This window comes from Grampus griseus (genome assembly GCF_964374135.1).
Source record: "Grampus griseus genome assembly, chromosome: 6".
Taxonomy (NCBI): domain Eukaryota; kingdom Metazoa; phylum Chordata; class Mammalia; order Artiodactyla; family Delphinidae; genus Grampus; species Grampus griseus.
The window spans coordinates 9,005,903-9,027,725 of record NC_139000.1 but is presented as its reverse complement, the minus strand read 5'-3'; the positions used below and the strand labels follow the sequence as shown (position 1 = coordinate 9,027,725).

The following is a 21,823-nucleotide window of genomic DNA, read 5'->3' as shown; positions in this document are numbered from 1 at the left end:
AGAATCCTGGAAACCAAAAGCTGGGCACTGGGTATGCTCATCACTCTCGAGGTGCCATTGCTTCTAGGGCCTCAGCAAATAGAAATATATTACGTGTGTGTGTGTTGGAGCACATACACGTGCATGTAAATGTACATGTGTATTTACATATACGTATCTACATGTATTTTCACGTATACCTACTTTTCCTTTTTTGAAGTATAGTTGATCTTCAATGTTGTGCTAATTTCCGCTGTAGAGCAAAGTGACTCAATTATACATACATATATATATATATGTATACATTCTTTTTTTTAATATTCTTTTCCATTATGGTTTATACAGGGAGATCGGATACAGTTCCTTGTGCTATACAGTAGGACCTTGTTTATCCGTTCCAAATGTAATAGTTTGCATCTACTAACCCCAAACTCCCAGTCCATCCCTCTCCCTCCTCCCCTCCCCCTTGGCAACCACAGATCTGTTCTTTCTACAACGGAATACTACTCAGCCATAAAAAAGAATGAGATAATGCCATTTGTAGCAACATGGATGGACCTAGAGATTATCATACTAAGTGAAGTAAGAAAGAGAAAGAGAAATACCATATAACTTCACTTGTATGTGGAATCTAAAATATGGCATAAATGAAGCTATCTACAAAACAGAAACAGACTCACAGACATATATCTGCTTATTAAAACCAAGTTTATACTAACACCTCCAATTTTTTGATCCATCATCACCGAGTACCTTCTAATCTTCTTCACATTGTTTTGCCAACTTCTCTTCCTCAACCTGAGTGTTAACTGTCAGCATCCCTCAGTGTTCGTCCTGGGCCTGCCTCTATCCTCACGTGTTTTCTTCCAGAACATCTTCCCTCCTCTCGTGTCCTTGGTTATCACCATGCTGGTAACTCCCAGTCGCTCCGTCAGGGCTCACTTTTGTACTTGCATCCAGGCAGTCCTCACCAACCAGTCTTGCATTCTTGATCGTGGTGTTCCCACCAGTGTCGGCCAGGGTCTTCCCTTGGATGTCTCAAAAGCCCCTCAAACCTGACACATCCAAAATGGAACCCACCGGCTCATCCCCATGCTTCCGACTCCACCCCACTGGCCCCCACATCTGTGCCTGGCACCCCTTTCTCCCAGCTCCCAGCTGTTTGAGGCAGAACCTCAGACGCCCCTGACTCCTCTGCTCCTCCCTTACCCCTCCACAGCCGGTTGTGGGATCCCTGGATTCTGCCATCTAAACATTCCTCCATGTGTCCCCTCTCCTCCGTTCCTACTGTCACAGGCCTAGTCCAGGCCACCAGCCCCCCTTGATTTACTGTCAGAACCTCCTCCTGGTGGTCCTGCCTCCAGCCTAACTCCCTCTCATGTGCCTGGACTAGGAGACATCCCTCAAATATAAATACAGTGTGTCACTCTCCAGCTCAAAAACCCTGCAGCGGCTCCCCAGGGGCCTCACGGGGACATTCAGGCCACTTTAAATGGCAATCAAGGCTCCTTATGAGCTGGCGCTCGGTTGTCACCCCACCCTTACTTCTGTGCAGGTGTAACAAAGACTGAGATAGATCTGTAGCTACCCCGACACGGAAACCCTCTGACAGGTGAAAAAAGCAAGTTGCAGAACAGTTATGCTGTGATGCTATTGTTATTAAAAACACAAACACATACACCCAAAAATCCTGCATTTCTTCTGTACATGCAAACATATACATAAGCCCATAGGAAATGAGCTGGGGGGGGACCCCAAGGACTGTGCACAGACCACTACCCCGGCTCTTCCCCCGAGGAGACCCCTGAGATGTGGCTCTGGTGTCAAGGGGTGCTTAACGTAGCTGGACTATGGGAATTGCTTCTTTAGAGAATGTATTCGTTTTTTGAGAGGTTAAAAAAAATAAAACTTAAAAATGTATATTACTTGGTTTTGAGAAGGTGAAAAGAGCTCTAGAAATGAAAGCGCATCTTCCTGCGCTGGGGCCCGAGCCCTGCCCAGGCCTGTCCCGTCCCCATCAAGGCTTTGCCTCAGTCGCTGGAGGACAGTGCGTTTAGACCATGCCTGCCTCCCCAGGAATGTGCCTGGCGGCAATACCCCTGTGTTGGCCCCTCGGTTCAGCTTTTTATTCTGCACACCCAAAGCCCTTTTTGTTGGTCTCGAGCTCACCGAGGAGTTTCTGTGCGTGTGCACTGGGGAAGCAGGTGTGAACACATAGTGACGGTGACTTACCCAGGAGCCGCTCAACAGCCAGCAAGGAAAAGTCTCACTTAATTGGATTTTATCTTTACTTTGAGCAAAATGCAGTTGGTCTCTGCCCCAAGCCATTAAGTACTCATAAAGTTTTAAAATGCATTTCTGTAGCAGAGCGAGGATGTGCTCCTTCATATATCTAGAGTCCCTGTGGGGCACGTGGCCCAGCCTCTGTGGGCTCCCGCCTCCCAGCAGAGACCCACGAGGCGTCCTGCTGCAAAGCCCATGGGGCCCCCTGGGTGGTTACTCCAGAAGGAGGGGTGTAGGAGGGCTGGAGGGCCCTCAGCTTCCTCCCAGGATGTGGGGACGTGGAAGGGTGAAGCAGGCTGCAGGGCTAAAGTGACAGTTACTGTCAGGTGCTCCGTGTTTTGGAGGCCTGGGGGGGGGGGCGGTGGCCAGAGAAATGCGGGGGAGGGCTTCCTAATTACCCATGCGAAATAGAACCTCAGAGAATATTCGTTTATGGTGTGAAGGCGCCTTTATTTGAAGATTACGGTGTTTCTGACTAACCTGGTGAACTAGCCTCCTGATGCCCAGGGGCAGTTTTCTTCTCTTTGCTTTGGGGGCTCTTTTCCAGGGGACATTTAGCACCTGGGCCCAGCTTGGGCCCTGCTTCTGCCGTTGAGCTCGACCTGTGACAGCTCAAGGGAAGGCAGATGCCAGGAGAGCCATGGTCCGGACACCAAGGGAAGCCCTCCTGGGTAGGCTTCGCTTCCACACCTCCAAGAGCCTTTGGATCAGGAGTTACAGCCGCGGGTTACGTAATTTAATGTGGATGCGCTTGTGTTTGTATGTAAAAGCAGGGAGAAGAGAAAGGGCTTTTCCTCTAGTGCCGTGATGATGACAGTTACTGAGCAGTTAGTTTGTACCTGAGCCTTATGCTTTTTTAAAAAATTTTATTTATTTTTTATACAGCAGGTTCTTATTACTTATCTATTTTATGCATATTAGTGTATATATGTCAATCCCAATCTCGAGTTCATCCCACTCCCACTTTCCCCCCTTGGTGTCCATGCGTTTGTTCTCTACATCTGTGTCTCTATTTCTGCCTTGCAAACCGGTTCATCTGTACCATTTTTCTAGATTCCACATATATGCATTAATACACGATATTTGTTTTTCTCTTTCTGACTTACTTCACTCTGTATAACAGTCTCTAGGTCCATCCACGTCTCAACAATGTCCCAGTTTCGTTCCTTTTTATGGCTGAGCAATATTCCTTTGTATATGGGCACCACATCTTCTTTATCCAATCGTCTGTCGATGGGCATTTAGGTTGCTTCCATGACCTGCTGAGCCTTACGCTTTTATCTCATTTAAACTTCACAGCAATGCAGGTATGATTTCCTTCCTTCTGCGGTCAAAGAATCAGGCACAGAGAGATTGAACGCTTGTCCTAAGTCAGAGATGGGGCAGAGGGCCTGACCTGAATTCGCTCCTCGGAAGAAGCAGTGGGCTGCTTGGTGTGCCCCTGGCCCCTTCTGGTTTCCTCCCGTCGGCCATGCCGCGGAGCGGCTGTCCGCCTTCACCGAGGACAGGCAGACGCGGAGGCTGAGTGACTTGCCCAGGCCCCAGGGTGCTCACGCGCGTGAGGCCCCTCTTGCCTTCCTCGGAGCCACCTCACGCGTGGGACTCGGGAGGCTCTCGCCGTGGCTGATGAATCACTCCTTTTGGCTTATGAATCACGTGGCAAAACAAATCACTTTGGGGATCTAGAAGGAAGTTGTTGGCCTTGTGTCAACTCAATTGGAATGTCACCTAGCAGACAGCTCTGGGGCATCTACAGATGTCTTCCAAGGAATATCCCCAAAGTGAAATCACCAGGAAAGCCGAACCGGCTTGGTGTTTTTGGTTTACAAATGAGTTTTGAGAAGTGGCCTTGAGATCTAGAGTTGCTGGCACTTTTCCCATCACAAATTGTAAAGAACCTTTGAAAGGCCGCAGGAAATGGGGAGAAGAAAGGGCCAGGTTACTGATTATGTACAGCTCTGAACCCCAGGCAGGCCCACAGAATTAAAGGTCTCCTACCACTCCAACTGCATTCAATTTTATTCTGAAAATGACTGCCTGCCAGCAGGCCACGTTGTTCACCCTCATCTCTGCAAGAACTTCTGAGGAACCGTGACCAAGCTCACTTAACACCACTTGGCAACTGTAAGCAGACAACAATTGAGATGCTAGTAATGGAGTCTTTTTAAAAAGTTTACATTTTTTACCGCATGACTTTACGAATCTCTTTATCAAGTGCGTTGAAATTAATGCATGTGTCGATCGGAGCATTTCCTCGTTGAGGAAGGAATCGGCAGGCCTGACCAAGGAGATGTGCTGCTCCCGGCCCGGTGCCTTTGGGAGCTGGTCAGCGATGGGTTTGTGCTGAGCCCTCAGAAGTCCACGGGCGTGCATTTGGAGGGGAGAATCAAGGGAGGGCTCTGAGGGATTGCCCCGGCAAGTACAGTTACACAGTAGCTCCCGTACGCAGGAGCTGTGACCCTGTCCCCTTGCCAGGCAGAGTTCCTAGAGGTTCATGGCAGAGCCGTGTGCGCAAAAGCCGAAATCCAATTTTATGTCCAAACAGATACGGCACGCAAATTGGACTTCTTCCCCTAGGAAAGCAAAGGCAGGTATCCCGGTCAGTTGGGGGGGAAAAAAAAAAAAAATCACCCCCTTCCTCCTTTCCTTCTTTAGAATAGGGGGTGGTATTAATACAGTAGCAGATTAGAGCTTTATTTGTTGAAACGTTGCAGATTCTGTAAGCATTCACAATCCTCTTGACTTGTAGAGCCTGATTGTGAAAAGAACAGTTGAATGAGCTCATTGTTTCCCGGCTTTTCTCTTTAATGTATTTTACAAACACTCCGGTGACAGGCCTGACACGCTGATTTCTATGTACTCGCACTTCGGTTTGGGATTACAGCATTAATAACAGAGCTCCATACATCATGCCATTTTCCAGCATGATCGTTATGATAAAGGGCATATACTTAATTACAGGCCTGCTTAATTACAGCTCTGCTGAAGCTCGTTTGTTTAGGAGAATGCTAATTGCGCCACGGAGCCCACGGCACATCCTCGCTTTCATCTGCTCTGCGCCGCTCGCTCCGTGCAGAGGATCAGCGTTTTGTTAAAACTGCCACCAAAAAATAAAATAGAAAAAGGAAGAGAAAGGAAGACGGTGAAGAAAGCACCGTCCTGGTCCCGAAAGGGAGCCTGCCCGGCACGGGGCTGTGGACTGTAGCAGAAGCCCACGTTGGCTGTGGGCCCCTTCCAGCCCTCACAGTACCTCCTAGGACAGCTGGCTGTGTTGTCCCTGCTCTGCAGGCAGGGCGGCCAAGGCTCAGAGAGGTGAGACTGCCTCTCGCCACACGTGCTGCCCCCTGGAGTTCAGACCCCTCCTGCCTGCCACCCATGGCAGCGCCACACCCACAGCTCTGGACTTGAATCCTGGCCCCATCAAGCTACGTAACTCCTGCAGCCTCAGTTTCCTTAAATGTAACCTGCACGTGATCATTTTGAGGGTTACGTTATTTGATGCCCATTCGCTCTCTAGTATGTGGTCAGTAAATGTGGTTTCCTTTCCTTTTCTCTCTTTCTAGCCTAGAGCTGGGCTAGGGGAGAAGTTCTGTTCCAGCCAAGGTTTAAGGGAGCCAAGGAGCCTGGAGAGCGGACTGCTCTGGGTCCCGGGAATGCCGCCTTTGGCGCCAGTGAGGAAAGGACAGACTCCTGTGTCCTGCTTCTGGGTTGTGACCGTGGATCGGTCAGGCCGTGTCCGTGTGAGAACCCTGTAGAACCCCAGGCTGACTGGGAGGGCCGGTTGGGGGGCGCACACGTACCCCCTGAGCAGTGGCTCCATGAGAGCTGCCCCCTCGTCACGGCTCTCCCTCCAGCCCCTCCACTGCACATCAGTCCGAGTAGGACTCTGCAGCAGGCTGAAGGCTAGAAGGAGGATCACGGTGAGGACGAAACGCTGGCCTCAGCTCGGGAAACAAGGAAGGAAGGAAGTAAACGTGACTCCCCACAAGGAGCCCGGATGGAGACGATCTGTGAACTTCTTTTGGAAGGCATGAAAAATGTGTGCCATTGATTTTAAGAATTATGTTTGGCAAACCTCTAGATACCTTAAGATATGGAAAGGCTGCCCAGATAAGGAGAAGACAAATGGATGTCGTGGGATTAGAAGGGGATTTAGCAGTCCCACAGATCAGCTTTCTACCAACACAGAAAATCCCTCCCAGCGGCCGGCCACCTGGACCTTTGTCAGCCGGTTCTGCTGGTCCTGCCTTCTGCCTTTCCCCGAGGAGGGCAGGGTCCCCCTCCTCTGAATCGTGCCCCATCTCTCTAGCCCCTCTTCCTGTGACAGCCCTGAGAACATGTGCAGACATTTGACCACATTCACCTTCAAGGCCTCTCGTATCTGGACCAAACCCCATCTTGCTGCACTTCCCGTGTGCCGGGCACGGCGCTGGGCTCTCGGGTGCCAGGTGGGGTGCAACGATGAACAAAAGTGGATGGGATCAGGCCTTCCTGGAGCAGCAGGTCTGATGGCTTCCTCCCCTTCCCTCCTGTGGGCTGGCTTCAGGTCCCTCACCATCTGGCAGGCTGCCCAGGACGACCCTCTGAGAGTGCGATCCCAGCACTGAACCCCTCCCTTGAGCCCAGAGCAGACCAAGGTGGCAGCTCCCTCAGCCTGGCACCAGGACTGCTGCACTGTCCCTTACAGTGCCATCCCTCCCCCTTTCTAAACAGTCAAGTCACGCTGTTGACTTGTTCAACTACAGACCAGTCTTTTTTCATGTCTTCTGCTGTTATTCCAGCATGAACATCTCTTTCATTCCATCTAACGCAGTTGGTGTTTTGGACTTAAAGTACAGGACTTAGCACTGACCTTTAGTAAATTCCATCTGTTAAATTGAGCCCGTGACTCCAGCTTTTTGAGATCTTTATTGGTCTTCTGTTATCCAGTTTGTAGACTGTCCTCATCAGCCACATAGTGGATAAGCCCACTCTGCGTGTCTTCATTAGAGTAATTGATAGTGCCCTGGGCACCCTCCAGAGAGGTCACTTGAGGTCAACATCCATTTATTAATCAGCTTCTTGAACGTCTAGTCCAGCCAGTTATGGATTCTCCTGCCCTTAACATTGTCCAGCTGTATTTATCCATCTTGTCCATATGGGTAACATGGGAAACTTGTCAAGTGCTTTGCTGAAATCCATGTTCTTCTCAGCCTACCATAATCTTGGCCATATTAGATTTTTTAAATAAGTGGAACTTGGTTGGCATATCATCTGTTTCGCAGACTCTCATTGGCTCCTGGGGACTCTGGCTCCCCTTCCCAGGGACACGGGGCGTGTCACCATGGCGACTGTTCCTCTTGAGCCGGCTCCCATTCAGGAGCTTCAGCCCCTGGGAGCCTATGGACTCTCTTTTCTTCCAAGATTGTTAAAGCCTGCTGTCTAGAATACGAGGAGCATCCGGCTGTGCCCGTCTTCCTGTCCTGAGCTCTAAGATAAAGTGGTAACTTATCCCCCAAGTTCACATCTCTCTCCCTTCCCAGCTCCCCTTGAGGTCGGATTAGGTCCGAGTGGCTCTCCACACCGTCTCCTCTGCTGCTAAACCCTGCCAGGAGGGCATCAGCCCCACAGTCCGGAGGGCCACCCTCACTGCTGCCTCTTGCTTCGCAGACAGTCTCGGGAAGGCGTCTTCCCTTTGTTCTCTCCAAATGTCCCCAGGCTGGAGCCCCATTATGGGGGGCGCTGAGCACCCCAGGAACCCCCTGTGCTGGGACAGGAATGCAGAGGTGACTCACACGCGGATGGCTAGGACCCTCAGCCGGGAGAGGAGATGCGGCCCTGGCTAGGCACCCAGGGGGCCCCTCTGAGCGGATCCCAGAGGGATGGCGGTGGGTGGACGTAGGGTGAAGGGGAGGGGCATCCTGTGCGGAGGGGCCGTAAGCACCCCGCCTTGGAAATCCTCCTGTCTCTTCCCTTTGTATGCAGGCTTGACTGCCAGCCTCATGCTGGGCAGGGGTCACTAGCCTTCCTCAGTTTCGCCCAGTGCTCCCCAGGTCTCTCATTTCCCGGGGTAGTCGGGCCTTTGCAGGTCACTTACTTCCCACCTTGTCAGAACACCAGTTGTCTGAACATGTGTTGACGTTTGGATGGAAACAGCTGTCACCAGGGAGAACGGAGATCTTCACCATATCTTACCAGAAACCCCCAGACCCTAAGGAGGTCTTTAAACACCAAAGGCAGAAAGCCTAGTGAATGAACGAGCGGGGTTCTCCGCGTAGCGACGTGGGCAAAGATGCGCTCGCTGGAAACCGCTCTCCAGCGTTGGGTCTGATTGCTTCCCGAGCGCAGGAAGGGAGCTCTGCCCTGGGCCCTGCCGTCTGTCTCCTGGGCAGAGAGAAGCTGGGAAAGCGGTGTGTGTGTGCAGACACGTGTGCAGAGAGCAGAGAGTGACAGGGCCAGGGCAGGTGACAACAGGGGGCTTTGAGAATCTGAAGAAGAGGTAAAGTAGGCTGTGGCTTCTAGCGTCTGACTTGGGGTGGCCAGGATGGGGGCGGTGCCTTGACGGTGAGGGGGATGGCCAAGGAAAGAGTGGCTTCGAAAAGACCATGATGGGTCTGATGGGGCTGTTTGCACACAAGCCCACCTCCTGGCCCGTCGGTCTGATGGGAAGGAGCTGGTAGAAGGGCCAGCTAGACACTTGGGGAGGGACTGGTAATGTTGTCAAAACCGTGAAAGGCCCTAGTGTGGAAGAAGCAGGTTTGCTGTCAGAAATTTCATGTATACCTCGTGGAAGGGCCAAAGACTGGAGTCACTGCTTGGCGCCTGTGTGGGCTCTGACCCCCAATCTGTGAGTGGTCCGAAATGCTGTCAGTGCTGCGTGCTCTCCTGCCTCTGTGGCTTTTGAAAGGGGGCTGGGGTCAGAGTGCCGCATGGGGTGAGCCTTGACTCCCAGCCACGTTGAGTGCACGGTGGCAACTTCTGGGAAGGGAGCTTGGCCTCTCCTTGGGTCCTGGGTGGGCCTGGTCCTGTTTTTTCTAGAAGGCGTCGTGGCCTTTCAGGGATCATCTGTTCAGGGATGGGTTTTCCCAGCTGTAAGTGAGCAAAGGTGCTCAGATTTCATTAGTGTATTTGCGTGTGTGCTGTACTGTGTTAAGGTTACTGTGGGCTTTCCCCTGCCTTTCTGGGGGGCTGTCACTGTCCCCAGTGCTTAGCTGGGCCTCTTCCAGGCAGTGACGGCAGGTCGCAGGGCCTCCGTGATGCAAGGTCTCTGACCACAGACGTCTCTGTCGGAGCCCCGTGGCCAAGCAGGCTTCCCAGGAAAAGAGGAGGTTTCCAGTGCAGCAGCTGCGGCCACCTGTGCTATTGCCTTTTCCTCAAACTTACCAGAGAAGGTTCCATGTTTATCTTCCCAGAAATTGTGAATGTAGCTTAAAATGAGACATGTGGCTTGTCTTACTGATCAGAGAGGCTTTGTCCCAGATTTCTTTTCTTTCTCTTATTTCCTTTTCTTCTTTCTGCTTCTGTGACTCTTATTTCTTAGGACTGAAAAAAAATTGTCCACCACTTGTGTACCAGAGAGGGCCCCATCTTAGATGTCGGGGGAGGCAGAGATGATCGCCTCCCAGGGAACTCATCACTCCGTTTCTTCCTGTGACCACAATTTACCAGAAAGCCACTGCCCTTGGAGTGACGCTCCACGCCACGCCAGTGGCTGGGACCAGGGAGGCCGGGTTTGGCCTCTGCTCAGACCTGAGGGCGAAACCGGGCCCCAGGAGAAGCCTCCGCCCGCCCCACGGCCCGCGGCTGCCTGGACTTCACGCTGCGGGGTACCGGTGTCACACTCGGTCCAGTGCGACCTGCTCCTCCGTGTGCCGAGGTTTCCACACTGACGTCATTATTCCGCTCCTCCCGGGAGAGGGCGCGCTCGGGGAGGCAGCTCCCGGCCGTGATTTGACAGCGATGACCTGGGGACTGGGTGGGCGCGGGGCTGTGGGAAAGGAACCGCTGAACACACACGCCCGCCCCGTTTTCCTTTGCTGAGGACCCATTCCCGCCCCTTCTGTGTCCTGTTAACACTGAGGAGACGGGGGAGCCGCGATTCAGCCCAGGAAAGCGGACCAGGAGCCGGCGATGGTGGCCGCGCAGCCCCGCCTGCCGAGCACCTGGGCGCCGGGGGCGGAGTCTCACACACAGCCCGCTCACACCTACTCCTCCGCAGGCTGCGCCGTTTTTTTTTGTTTTTTTTGCGGTACGCGGGCCTCCCACTGCTGTGGCCCCTCCCGTCGCGGAGCACAGGCTCCGGACGCGCAGGCTCAGCGGCCATGGCTCACGGGCCCAGCCGCTCCGCGGCATGTGGGATCTTCCCGGACCGGGGCACGAACCCGCGTCCCCTGCATCGGCAGGCGGACCCCCAACACCCAAAGCCATGGCCAGGGTCCAAACCCAGCTGTCTGACTCCAGAACCACTCCTTCCTCCAACCTGGACCTTTCCCGGGAGCCTGACAGCCTGGCTGTGATCAGGCTCAGCTGGAAGGACATCTCAAGAGCACGCTTACTGCCCACCTCCTCGCCCAGCCCGGCCTTCTCCCCTCAGCCCTCGTGCGCCTCTGTCCTGCCACCAGCCCTTCGGTGGCTCCCACCGCTTATAGGCTGGACCCCGGGTGGGCTCTGGACCCTTCCCTGCTCTCACAGCTCGTCTGCACTTCGGCGGCGCGTCTGCCTCGCTCACTAGGTGTGTGTCCTTTCCAGGAGCAGGAATGGTACCTGGGCACCCATTGCCCTCGGCCCCACTCACCTGTGCACGTGTCGGCCGGCTCCAGCCCTGACCGGCCTGTACTGTCTGTGTCAGTATCTCAAGGTGCTGAACATTAGTGGTGTCTGCAATGCCATTTCCTCTCTTTTTTTCTTCTTTTGCAGCAATGGATGGTGTGCCATTTATGATTTCAGAGAAGTTTTCTTGTGTTCCAGAAAGTGTAAGTTTTAAGCACGATCGCCCTCCCCTTCTGCCCCACTCCCCTTCCCCTGCCCCTGCCCGAATCACTGCTGTCCTCGTGTTCTCCCCGCCCCTGGAAGCTCAGCCCTGCAGCCTACAGCAGGGCTGCCTGAGAGCCGGAAGTGGGTCGTGTTCCTCCCTGGGCCCCTTCAGCTAATGCTGCCTATAGTGGGTGCTTGAGAAGTGAAAGAAGGGATGAGGGTGGGGAGGGAGGGAGGCAGACTAGCAGACACACTCAGACGCAGATGCAGCGAAGGCTTTTTGATTCAAATGTGATGGTAAATTGTACTGAACTTCACCGGCTGTAAATGTGCTTGCTTTCCAAGCTCACCTTACTAATTTCTGTTATCTTTTATTTAACAAAGTCAATGTCTAGCAGAAAGAAAGCTGCCTCACTTCCCCATTGTCATTGCCGCATTCCGTAATGACCACGTTCTCTGCTCTAAATCGCAGGCATCGGAGTGGCAGGGCTGGGCCTGCTAGTGCAGGGTGCCCTGCAGCTGTGGGTCTCCCGCCCACTGCAGGCTAGCACGGACCCCATGATACACTTGAGGCAACTGAGGCCAGGCTGGGCCCTTGAGCCATCTTTAGTGACAGAGGGATTGAGTGAGCTAGCTGGGTCTGAGGGCCAGAACCCAGATCGTGAGAGGCACCCAGCACGCACAGCTTTGCGGGCCCCGCCTGGCACCCCTGTGCCCTCTCTCCGGTGGTGCCTTCCCCCCAGTGTGACAGTGGCCCTCCCTCAGCTGTGCAGGCCTGCTGCTCAGTAGACTGCTGAGTAGACTGCTTTCTACTGGCTCAGTAGACTGCTTTCTGGGCTTTTTAAAATCCTTTCTGCAGAAGTTTGCTTTGAGTAGCTGATAAACATGAAGGCCCTAGTTTGGGCACCAGCTAAAGAATCCTTCAGTGTTTTTCTTGGACCCAGCTTAAAACCACCCAGCTCGCGATTTGACCTGCACTGGAGTTTCCATTTTCATGAAATATAATAGGCCTTCTCTGAACCCTTCTGGTAAGCAGCTTAATCTTGAAAAACGCTCGTGACTTGACCTACGGAGCATGAGTAACTTCAGCTGACTCCACTTGGCCGCGTTGCCATGGAGACGCTGGCGCCTCTCCCGCCCACTCCCTTGGAGAGGCTGTTCTGTCCTGCACACCGGCTCCAATCAGGAAAGTTTAGTGGGGCAGTTAGAGCCTAATGATACAACAGCTGGACCTCTGCTGGATCCCGGGCCGCTCAGGCAGGCAGCCCCGCTCTCGCACCACTCGGGCCGGCAGCAGGAGAAAGCCAAACTGTTTTGTGGCTACTGGCAGAGCAGCCCCAGGAGCTGAGCGCCTGATTCGGTGGCCCTGTCCCAAGATCGGGCTCTGCCGACTCAGCAAGTGCTCAGGCAGGCGGATTCGGGCCAAGCCCAGTGCAAGCGCTTCCCTGCGCTTCTGTGTTTAATCTCAGCAGCCCAGCCGGCAGGGCCTCCCGCAATGCTTTGTAACCGGAGAGGAAATGCTCGAGTGATTAACCTGCCGCTGCTGCATCACGAAGGGGCACTGAGCCCAGTTAGAATCCAGGTCCTTGGGCTCAGAGCCGGCCTCTTTCTACCACCCCTCCCAGGAAATCCCCCGCCTCTGGGCTGCAGTTCAGAACTGTGAAGGCCCCGGGGTTTTGTCAGAGTTTCTCAGGTTTCACCTGTTCATCCCCGGCTGCCAGCTGCTGGCCTGGGCTGCAGAAGGCTGGGCTGTTACCCCTCGGGAATACAGACCACTGATGATCCCTGAGGGGACTCGGACCAGGGACCTCAGAGACCAGGTTCCCTCCACCCCTCACTGTGTATTATTTCAGCCCAGGCTTCTCTGGGCCTCCAGCTGACTCTTGTTGCCATGTGCATTTGATTTTTCATGCTGTCTGGAAAAGCCAGCGTTTTTCAAGAAAGGTCCCCATCTCTATGAAGTTACAGAAATACCCATTAAAATGCAGTGTTACCATTTTCCACCACCACTGACTTCTTAAACGACAGTTGATGGGCAGTTACTTCATTTACCTTGCATTTTCAAAGACCCGGAATTCCCTCCAGCTCCTTCTCTGATGCCAAGGAGTCCCAGGCAGAAGATTGGCTGCCTGCCTCGTGGAGTTCCTTAGACCCGTTCCAGCACACAGACACGGATGTCAGGGCAGTGTGGGGAAGCCGTGGGCGCCTCCATCCCCGCGGCTGCAGAAAGAGCACACCGGCTTTTCCTGTGGGCAAGGAGACACAAGAGGCAGAAATTATTGGTGACAGTCATGGTCTTTCAGGAGAGCCGTGACCCGCCCCCCGGCTGCTGTAGACAGGTGCCTAGGCCGGGGTCCCCACCAGAAGGGACCCCGGTGACGGCCAGGTTTTCTGAGTCTGCTCCTGCTACTGGTCCATTTACCCTCACTCGTCACTATAGTCACATCGATGGTTTCCATGGAAAAGGAGTGGAGAAAACGCCAGATCACAAGGGGGTTTGAAGTGTCACAATTGTGAATGAGAGCAAATGGGAAGAAGCATTTTTCCAGCCGTTTAAAAGGATGACTTGATCTGTTTTTTCAGATGCAGCCCTTTGATCTGTTGGGAATCACCATCAAATCTCTGGCAGAAATTGAAAAAGAGGTAAGCAAGCTTCCCAGAGTGGGACAGGTGGGGGGCCTGGGTCATCACTCACTCGACCCAGGGTCTCCCATCCCCATTAGGGTTTGTGTTCCAGGAACAGGAGGGACCTAGGTGTGGGGTGACCCTCTGAGAAAAATACTTTCATTTCATTCAAGTTTATTTCTGAGAAAAAGAAACTCACTTTTAATGTGTATATTACTTAAAGTAATAAGACAGAAGGTTTTACATGATGCACGGAACAATCAGTTCTGCTTCATTTTGTTTAGAATGTCATGGTGTAACGAAGGTAGAGGTTGGGGTGTGTGTGCAGAGTTGGCTTTTCCTCCTGTTTTATTATTTGCCACCAGTAGGAGTTTGGGGAAATGTCAGAGGCTCTTCGTGATTTAGAGGGAGGATGACGGTTCATTCCGTTGTGCTTGATAGCCAGACCCCACCTGGCAGCCTGTTTCGAAAGAGTTTGGATGTTTTCCTAATAAAAAAGAAAGAAACCCAGGATTGGAGCACATGTGACAACTCTGAAGAAAGAGAGTTGAGATAATGGAATCAAGCTAGAGGTCAGATCTGCCGGTGGTCTCCCCACTTTCATAAGACAGCGTTAGCGTGCGTGTCGTCTTTCACATGTAGACGGTTGTTAAGCGGTCACATGCTTGCAGCCAGCTCTCCTCTGAGAGGCACATTTGTCTCAAAGATGGAAATGGTAGAACCATTTCAATATTCTCAGTTCCTCTGGGTTTTCTGTTGTGTACCCAGCTTGCAGAAGCAGGTTACATTATTGAAAGATGGCTGAAATCCAGGAAAATTGAATCAATGTAGTACAACAAATTTCTAAACCTGTCATAGCAAAAACAAGACAAAAAAGTCCCCTTTTGTCTTTGATTTTCAGTAAATCATAAAAACCAACGTGATTGTCATCTATAGATTTTGGGGGGTGGGGGTAAACTTAGGAAAAAGAATGTCTGGCTACCACACCAGAAATATACATGTGCATGGAGCCCCAGGTCAACCTTGCTCAAAATTGAGGCGGCCGTCCGATTCAGACTGCCTTTGCTTGGGGTCCCGCACAGGGTGGCACCAGCGAGCCTATGTGGAATGCCTTTGCCGGGACCTGCTCTGGCTGCAGGCGGTGAAGCAGGGCCATGCGTGGCCTGTGACCTTTCAGGACAGACAAGTTCACACAGACCTTAAGGGGCGCGCGTGGGGGTCGGGTGGTCACGCCCCCTCTCCGCTTAAAGCCAGGATAACAGTAGATCCTGTCTCACGAACACTAAATGGATAGATGTGTGAGCACTGTGGACAGCAGTTGCTCATCACCCTGGGTAGGTGGGGTAGGTGGTGAGTGCCAGAGACTGGGCAGCTGTGAATGTCGCCCCTTCTCTCCCCGCCCATCCTCCTGGGCTGTAACCAGAGCCCCGTTCACTGAAGCACCTGCTACATGCTCCGCTCTGGGCCTGGGCTTTACCTCCGTCATCACCGATTCTCACCCCAAGTTGACCAGGTGGCATTGTTCCTCCCCATTTCATGGGCAGAAATTGAGACTGAGAGGTGAAATAATAATAATACCCAAGACAAGATTGAGGCCTAGCGTGTCATACTCCAAATCCGCTCCGTTATGACGTTAAGTCTGTTGCTCCCTGTCCTACTGTTGGGGCTGATGGGGACAGTGGTACCTGGGAGGCCCGTCGACCTGGGTTCTGACCCCGGCCGGGCCTTCAGGTTACCAGGACGGGGTGAAATAGGAGAGAGCCCAGTGTAGAGCCAGTACATGTGGTGGAAACCATCGTAAGTTCTCTTAATTCTCTTCCCCACGAAAGGGCCAAAAATGTGTTTGGTGTGAACGCGTCGTCTTGATGTCAGGTGCTCTGAACAGAGCCTGGTGGGGCAGACTCCTCAGTTCCTCCACTTAACCTTTCTGAGCCTCAGTTTCCTTTTCTGTCAGATCAGGATAGTAATAAAAGTGCCCTGTAGCATTTATGGGTTTGACCAAGACAGTCACGGAAGTGGCTTAGAACAGCACCTGCTGTGGCTACTGCCCAGTTAGTTATCAGCGGCTGCTGTCATGGTCATGGTCATTGTTACTACTGTTCCCCCGGTCCACAGGAAGCGGGGAGAGTCGGTGTAAGTCTGTCCTGTTGCAGCCCGGCCAGCTGCCCTCTTGCTGGTGGCGGAGGAGAGACAGCCCCGTTGACCAAGCTTGGGCTTGCTTCCTTGTTTTCAGTGATGAGTTAAAAACACACGTCTGTGTTCTCTGTTGAAAGAAATTAGAGTTAAAGAAAATACAGGGGAACGGGGAGAGGTTAGAAACACTAAATAGGGCATAAAACCATCACAGATACCACTGAAGTCGAGGGTGCCGTGGAGACTTCTTTTTACTCTGAGGATTTAAAAGTTATTTCCACCAGCCATCCACGTGCATTTAATGGTGATTAGTGTATTGACATCTACACACTTTGGTGAACGGGCTCCTCCTCCTGCAACAAGGTCAGAGGACTTTCTCTGTAAATAAACTGGAACTTTCCCCTTTTAGCCGCTGAACTCAGCACAGCTCCGAGGGTTGGAGGCCGAGGAGAAGCTTTGCCCACAGCCCCCTGGCCTCACACTCGGGCTCTGTGGGTTGGCCCTGAGTAGCTGGGGGTCCCCCTAGTCAGGATGATTTTGCCCCTTTCCATTCCCAGTCTGGCTGCCCTGGTGGGGGCGGGGGATGTGCCTGGGGAGGGGTCTTGGGGCAGGGGTGCTCCACTGGGGGTTTGCTTTCCCCACATTTACACTGTCAAGCCAAGCGCCGTCCCCCAAGAAGGCGGGAGACTTCAGGGCTGACCGTGACCTGCGCTGTCCCGTTGCCCATCCCAGACACCCCCTTGGATCTCGCCTGGGATTCCCAAGCAGCGGGGAGAGCCCAGCGTCAGTGGGGGCTGCTTTGTCTGGGGCAGGCGCTCCCCTCCCTTATCCGTCCGTGCCCCCTGGGAGACGTGGTGTCACCCCAGCTCACAGCAGAAACCTGGGCTTGGGTGACCGCAGCTATAAAGGAAGTGGGAGTGCTCGCCCCAAAGGCATCATGCTGCCTCCCGTCCAGGACTGGCGCGGGCCCGCTCTCCTGCCAACTTGAACGTTACTCACCCTGCCCTGCCTGGGGGATGCTTCTGAATTTTAGCCTGCGTGCGCCCTGTCACCACCATTTAGCCTCGGGGACAGGTCACCCCCTGAACAAGCCCCATCACCCCATCAGCCTTGAGCTTGGTGATTAGGAACCCGAGGGATCACCGACAGCCAGCCCAGGAGTGCTGTCCCCAGCGGCCCTCATCACCACAGCGTGGACCCGCCGTGAACTGAGTAACAGGTGCAAAGAGATGAGGTGTCGCCTCCCCGCAATGGGTGACAGTGCGCCTCCAGCCCGCCAACACGGGACTCTGACGAGCTTAAGCAAGAGCGTGCCACTCGGCTCTCCAGCAGGAAGGTGGGACGAGGCTCGCTGGCCGTGTGGGCCAGAGCCGCCCGCCGCGTGGGTGTGTAGATACCGGGTGTCTGCAGGGACGTTTGTGGACAGTGTAGACAATGGAGGCAACACAGCATAGTGGAGGGACACAGTTTTCGAGTCGAGCCCCCCAGGGTAGCATGCCAAATCTGCCACCTAGGCTGGACCCTGGGGCAAGTCCCCTGGCCTCCCCCTCCTCAGGTTGGCGTGCAGGCCCAGGGAGCCCACCCTGGCCGGAGTGCTGGTCCCAAGGCTGCTGCTGTGGCACTGACGGGAGGCCCCGGCAGTCGTGGTGTACGCAGCACCTGGTTACGTTTCATGAAAGGCCCCCAAGGAAGGTCATGATAAAAATCAGTGCCCATGCCATCCGGCAGATATGGGGGAAAAAATTCTTCAGACGCGCTCAGGTGGCATGGGCTGTTGAAGCGGAAAAGCCAAGGTTGTAAACCAATTCCTGCTGTGAAGCTGTCCCTCTCCTGGTCCCCAGCGCTGAGCCCAGCCTCCTTGCGGCCCGACCCCGCCCTCTAGCAGCCACATCTCCTGCCGTCTGTGACCTTCCGAGGCTCAGAGTAGGGGCTTTGCCGTGTACATTACCCCGAGGCAGGAGAGTGTGTGTTTGCTTACCTCCCCTCCGCCCTGGGAGGCGACCAGGGAGCAGCCAGTGGCATCTGTCAGCAGCAAAGGCGGCGGTGGGGGGGGGAGTGCTTTCTGGCCCTGACCTGGCCCCCTTGCCCCGGGGAGCAGCCGTCTGGCTCTGCAGGAGGGTGGCCGTGACCCCGGAGGGCTGTGTCCCAGTGAAGCCCTTATTGTCCTCCCTGTTGCCCAAACAAAAGGTTCTCTCTGTTCAAGAGTCGGGAAAAGTGTAATTTCGCAGCCGACCCCGTGATGAAGCATCTTCTCTGGGAGTGAGAAAATGGGCATATAAATATTCTCTGTCTCAGCCGCCCTTTATTTCCCTTGTAAGCAGTCACCCTATTTCTCCATCGGATGGACGCCCCATCGCAGCCAGGGTGAGAGCTCCCCAGCTCCTCAGTTCCGGCAGCAGCTTCTAAAATAATTCCTGTGTCTCGGTTACCTTTCCTGCAGCCTGTTTATCCTCCCTCCCCGCCCACTACCCCACCGTCCCCTGTGGCCCGTCCATCCCCAGCCTCGCCTCCCTCACAGACTGCCCTGTCCCTTGTCTCACGAGTGGTGGCCAGGAGAGGTGGCCTGGACTGTAGATTCCATGCCTTGTGCATAACACTGCAAGCCTCTAAAAACAGGAGCCGACAATTCCTGTGATTGAGGCATCCAGAGTGCCTTCCAGACCCGCACACAAAGCCCTTTCCCCGCCTGCTGCTGACCCTCCATGGAAAACCACAGTGCTCCCCCTCCCTTCGGTGGGCACCACACTCAAAACCGTGGCAAGGGAGCGCCATTAGCCCACCACACTTCCTGGTGGAGCAAACAGCCTCCATTTTCACTAGGCTTTAAGACTGAAAGACAAGGGAGAGTCTAATTAGTAAAGGGAGGATCTGATATTAATCACTCCTTTAAAACTGACAAGGGAGGCAGTTCATTTAACCACTTAATTGCTACAGGTTTTTATAGGCTGCTGTTTGCAGACATATTTAATGAAGAAATTATAAATCTAAAGGAGCTTAAAATTTTAATTTTATACCTAAATATTTTCTTGTTCTTATGTTTGTAGTCAATCCTCAAGAGTGTAGTCACGTGGAATGTTTTTTAAATGAACATATTTGCTAACTGGCGTGATTTCAGTTTTTAAAACATTGGTTCCAGCAATTAGGCATTTTTTTCAGTTCCCAAATGACTGGAGAAATTCGTCTTGATTATAATTGCTCTTAGCCACGCATATCTAATTTGTGTCTTTTTAAGTGTTAATTAGTAAACAGTTTGAGCTGACATCTTTATGTGTTTGTGTATTGAAAAATAGGGCTTATTGCTTATTTAGCTTGGGGCAGATTCCACTAGCATTTACGTCACGGCATTGAGGTGAAATTAATGGAAACACATTTGGCATCGCGAAGTAAAAAGAATTTTTGAATCCAACTTCTGTACATCCACTTTGCATGGACTTCTGCAAGCCCTTGCAATATATGAGATTAGACTGGATTTGGGATCTGCATATGCAGGAAGAAAGTGAGGCAGAAGATTTTTGTATCAGTAATGAAATGGCAGAGTCCAATTTTATAAAAGCAAAATGTTCATATCCCAGCACAATTGTTCATTCTTTCTACTTTTGGAAAGCTTTCATTGTGCTTATTAATGTTAAGAATTTTGTAGAGGGAGATGTTGCAAAATGTGTGATCTCTTTGCACCATCTAGTGGTCAGGTCTTAAACTGCAGCAGGAAATAAGGTGTTTTCTATCTGTGAGACTTAGTATTTTTCAACACCCAGAATCTTTTCTTCTTTCTTTTTCAGTCAGGAAGCTGATATGTTTTGGGAAAGAAATTTGCCTACTTCATTTATTAAGTAAAAGTTAATTAAATAGAGGTTAACCCTTCTTATATATTGTTCCGCTCCCCTTTTTTATATTGTTCAAAGACATAGAGCTGCCACCAAATTTTTACAGAGCTGTCACACTGAGTTGAGATAATTTCAGCCAAAAACAAAGGCACCTAATGAATTAGTTTAATGGACAGCCATTCCAAACGCATAAAAGAAGTGTTAGGCTTCTTTTGAAATGTGGGAAGTAGCCTGGGGACCTCCACTTCTTGGACTCTTCAGGAGTCTGACCACAGCTTGGGAACCACTGTTTGATGCCACAGACGAGATCAGTTCTCTCCCCATAAATTGCGGCAGACATCATGGGCAGTTTGTCATCTTAAGCAGCTACCCTGCTGATCAGAATCGATTTTTTAATATTTAGTGTTTTCTTTCCGAGGGCAAAGGTTGTGCGTGTTTATTAAAATGCACACATTACAGAAACATTTCAAAGGTGAGAGTCCCCCGTGGTCCACTCCTGGGAGAGACACACATACACACACACGTGTCAAACAAAGATCACAGGAGTTCAACGCTGGACATAATATTCTGTATCTTGCTTTCGCACAGACCGGTGTACCTTGCACAACCTTCCATGTCATTTCACACAAACCTACCTCATTCTTTTTAATGACTACATATGGTTCCCTTTTATGACTGTCATAATTTATTTAAGCAATCCACTATTGATTTACTTTTGAGTTGTTTCCAATTATTTGCTATTACACCGGTGCAATATATTTCCTTGTACGTGTGTCTTTGCTCCCTGGGTGTTTCTTAGAAGAATGCATGGTATTACCATTTTGCCTTCCAGAAAGAGTGTGCCCATTTAAACTTCCCCTCCCCCATCCTGTGGTGTGTGAGCAGGTACCTGTTTCCCACGTCCTCACTATAGCTAAGCATCACTGGTATTTAAAGGTGAACATCTTTTCATATGTTTATTGGCCGTTTGTATTTCTTTTGTGAATCTCTTCTGTTTGTGCCCTTTGCCCAGTTTTTTCTATTGGCTTATTTAGCTTCTTTCATTCATTTTTGAGTTCTTTATGTTCTTTGCAACAACCTCCTTTCTGTCCTGTGGTCAAACACACACACACGTTCAACCAGTGGCTTTTCACCTTGTTAAAGATGTGTTCTGCTATACAATGGTTTTTAATTTTTTCATGGGCAATTTTGTCTTTGTTTTAAGGTTTTATTTTTGATTTCATGTCCTACTTAGAAGATTATAAAAATATTCGCCCATATTTTTTCATACCCTTTGTGTTTTAATATATATAAAACACAAGTATTTAATATATATAAAATATTAAATACTTTTCAACTACTGAATCCATCTGAAGTTTATTAGAAGGTAAGATCTAGATCCAGCTTTATTTTATCCTAAAGTGTTAGCCAGTTTTCACAACAGTGTTTACTTTCTTCAGTGAGTTTTCAGTATTACTCTTATCGGACAGTTCCATCTGTAAGTGGATCAATGGACTCTGTTCTTGACTCTGTTCATCTCTGTTCTTTTTATGATTGCCACACTGCTCTGAATCTGATAGCTTTATAATCAACTTTAATATAAGGTTAGTTCTCCTGTCTGCCCCACCTCAATTTTTCTAATTATATTCACATGATTATTCTTCCAGCTGAACTTGAGAATCTTTTCAGGGGGAGAAACTCTCCATTCTAGATATTTATTGTGACTGCACTGAGCATATAGATTAATAGAGGAACGATTGGTGAAAAGCCTGCACCCGGGTCTTTGTTTCTGTCGCTCAGCAGAGTGGAAGGGCGTTCTTTGTGGAGAGCCTGCACCCTTCTTTGTAGGTTATTCCTAGGTGTTTGATGTTTTCGTGGCTCTCATGAACAGGATCTTTTCTTCCATTATATTTTCTGTCATTTATGTATCAAAGAGCTGTTGACTTTTGCATCGTTTTGTGGGCTGGCTCTCCCACTGACTTCTATTGTTTCTGACGGTTTTTCAGTTGCTTTTCTTCAGTTTCGCAGGCCGGAGTTTATGTCGTCTG

At 51.4% G+C, this 21,823-nt stretch overlaps 1 protein-coding gene across 1 annotated transcript in view; it reads left to right on the top strand.

Annotated features, from left to right (window-relative positions):
* Positions 1 to 21,823, top strand: part of MVB12B (multivesicular body subunit 12B) — a 184,355-nt gene that overhangs the window by 145,574 nt on the left and 16,958 nt on the right. The window contains exons 8-9 of the mRNA XM_082656457.1: positions 11,158 to 11,213; positions 13,798 to 13,857. Coding sequence (XP_082512583.1) covers positions 11,158 to 11,213; positions 13,798 to 13,857 — 116 coding nt within the window. The remainder of the gene's footprint in view (positions 1 to 11,157; positions 11,214 to 13,797; positions 13,858 to 21,823) is intronic.